The sequence below is a fragment of the Marmota marmota genome, unplaced genomic scaffold (genome assembly GCF_001458135.2).
Source record: "Marmota marmota marmota unplaced genomic scaffold, marMar, whole genome shotgun sequence".
Taxonomy (NCBI): domain Eukaryota; kingdom Metazoa; phylum Chordata; class Mammalia; order Rodentia; family Sciuridae; genus Marmota; species Marmota marmota.
Window position 1 is genome coordinate 3,421,621 of NW_025999863.1, and position 1,452 is coordinate 3,423,072.

General features: G+C 62.1%; 1 protein-coding gene across 1 annotated transcript in view; it reads right to left on the reverse strand.

Annotated features, from left to right (window-relative positions):
* Nucleotides 1-174: 174 nt before the first annotated feature.
* Nucleotides 175-1,452, reverse strand: part of Safb2 (scaffold attachment factor B2) — a 36,765-nt gene continuing 35,487 nt past the window's right edge. Inside the window, exon 20 of the mRNA XM_015503836.2 lies at nucleotides 175-189. Coding sequence (XP_015359322.2) covers nucleotides 175-189 — 15 coding nt within the window. The remainder of the gene's footprint in view (nucleotides 190-1,452) is intronic.

A 1,452-nucleotide genomic window follows, 5' to 3' on the forward strand; every position in this document is an offset into this window, starting at 1 on the left:
CTCAGGCCCAGGGACGGCTTGGCTCTTCTTCCTTGGAGGGCAGGCCCCGAGTAAGGACCTGATGTCCTCACCCAGAGTCTGCCGGTGTCCGGCTGGGCTGCGGGACGTGGACTCTGCCCTCTGGGGCCTCCCAGTTGGGAGAGGGGGACACACTGCACACACACTGTCCTCTGCTCAGGTGGCCAGGGCCTGAGTAGGGGGAGAGCCCTCTGGGACCTCCACTGGGAAATGGAGGCGATGGGGATGGTTCCTCAAAGCGTGGGCTTTCCACCTGGGGTTTCAGCGGGTGACTAAGAGTCCGTGGCTCCCGCAGGAGGCAGCTGCCCCTCATGACCACACGCCCGCGGTGTGCCCAGCCACTGCCCTGCACCCTCCAGTCCCACGTGACAGGCGCCGGGCCATCCCCAGGACCCTGGCGTGGCCTCAGCCATTCCACATCTGCCCTTGGCCAGTGGAACGTCCCCTCCAGCAGTGGACGGTGTGGCCTCGAGTCCAGGCCCTGCCCCAGCAGGCCCCTCAGGCAGGAGCTGCACCTCTCTGGGCCTCGGCCTGCCCGCCTGGGCCTCGGGTGGACGTGAGGGCCAGGCGGAAGGGTGAGGCGCTGGGGGACCGGCGTGCAGCCACTTGCTGACTCGGGGTGCTCAGGGTGGGTCCCCTTAATGCTCACGTCCCACTTCACAGACGAGGAAACCGAGGCAGAGGGAGAACACGTGACCTCTCCAAGGAGCCCAGGAAGAAGTGGGAGGGCCAGGGCTAGCCCGGCCCCCGGCCCCGGGCCCCAGGCTCGGCTCTGCCCCAGCCGTCACCCGCCCGCCGTCAGACTTCAGGGGGCTGTGGGTTGATTTTTGAGACAAGGCTCTCTCTGCTGCCCAGGCTGGCCTCAAACTCCTGGGCTCAGGCCATCCCCCTGCCTCAGCCTCCCCGGTAGCTGGGCCCACTCCAGAAGGAGGTTTTAAAATGGCTAAAACCAAAATAGATTCTAGAAAGGCTCCCTTCCAGACACCCACCCCACCAGCTAGAAATGGCCAACGGCTGGAGGAAAACAGGGGACTTCAGTGACGGCCCCAGTGTGTTGAAACATGACATTAAACCCAGAAGTCTTTCATGAAAAGATGACTAATTGCCAGGTGCAGTGCACACGCTTGTAATCCCAGCTCCTCAGGAGGCTGAGGCAGGAGGATTGCAAGTTCAGGCCCAGCCTCAGCAATTTCACGAGAGTCTGTCTCAAAATACAGAATTTTGAAAAGGCCGGGGCGTGGCTGGGCGTGGACGCTCGCTTCGCACAGGAGAGGCCCCGGGGTCTAGCTCCCGGCACCTCCTCACGTGTCTAAGGGACCATGGCGCCTGCTCAGCCCCTTCACAGAGGAGGAGGCCGACAGGATTGAGGAGACTTTTCAGATGTGATAGATAAAAGACTGATTTCCTTAATATGTAAAAAGCTTCCTTCTAGAA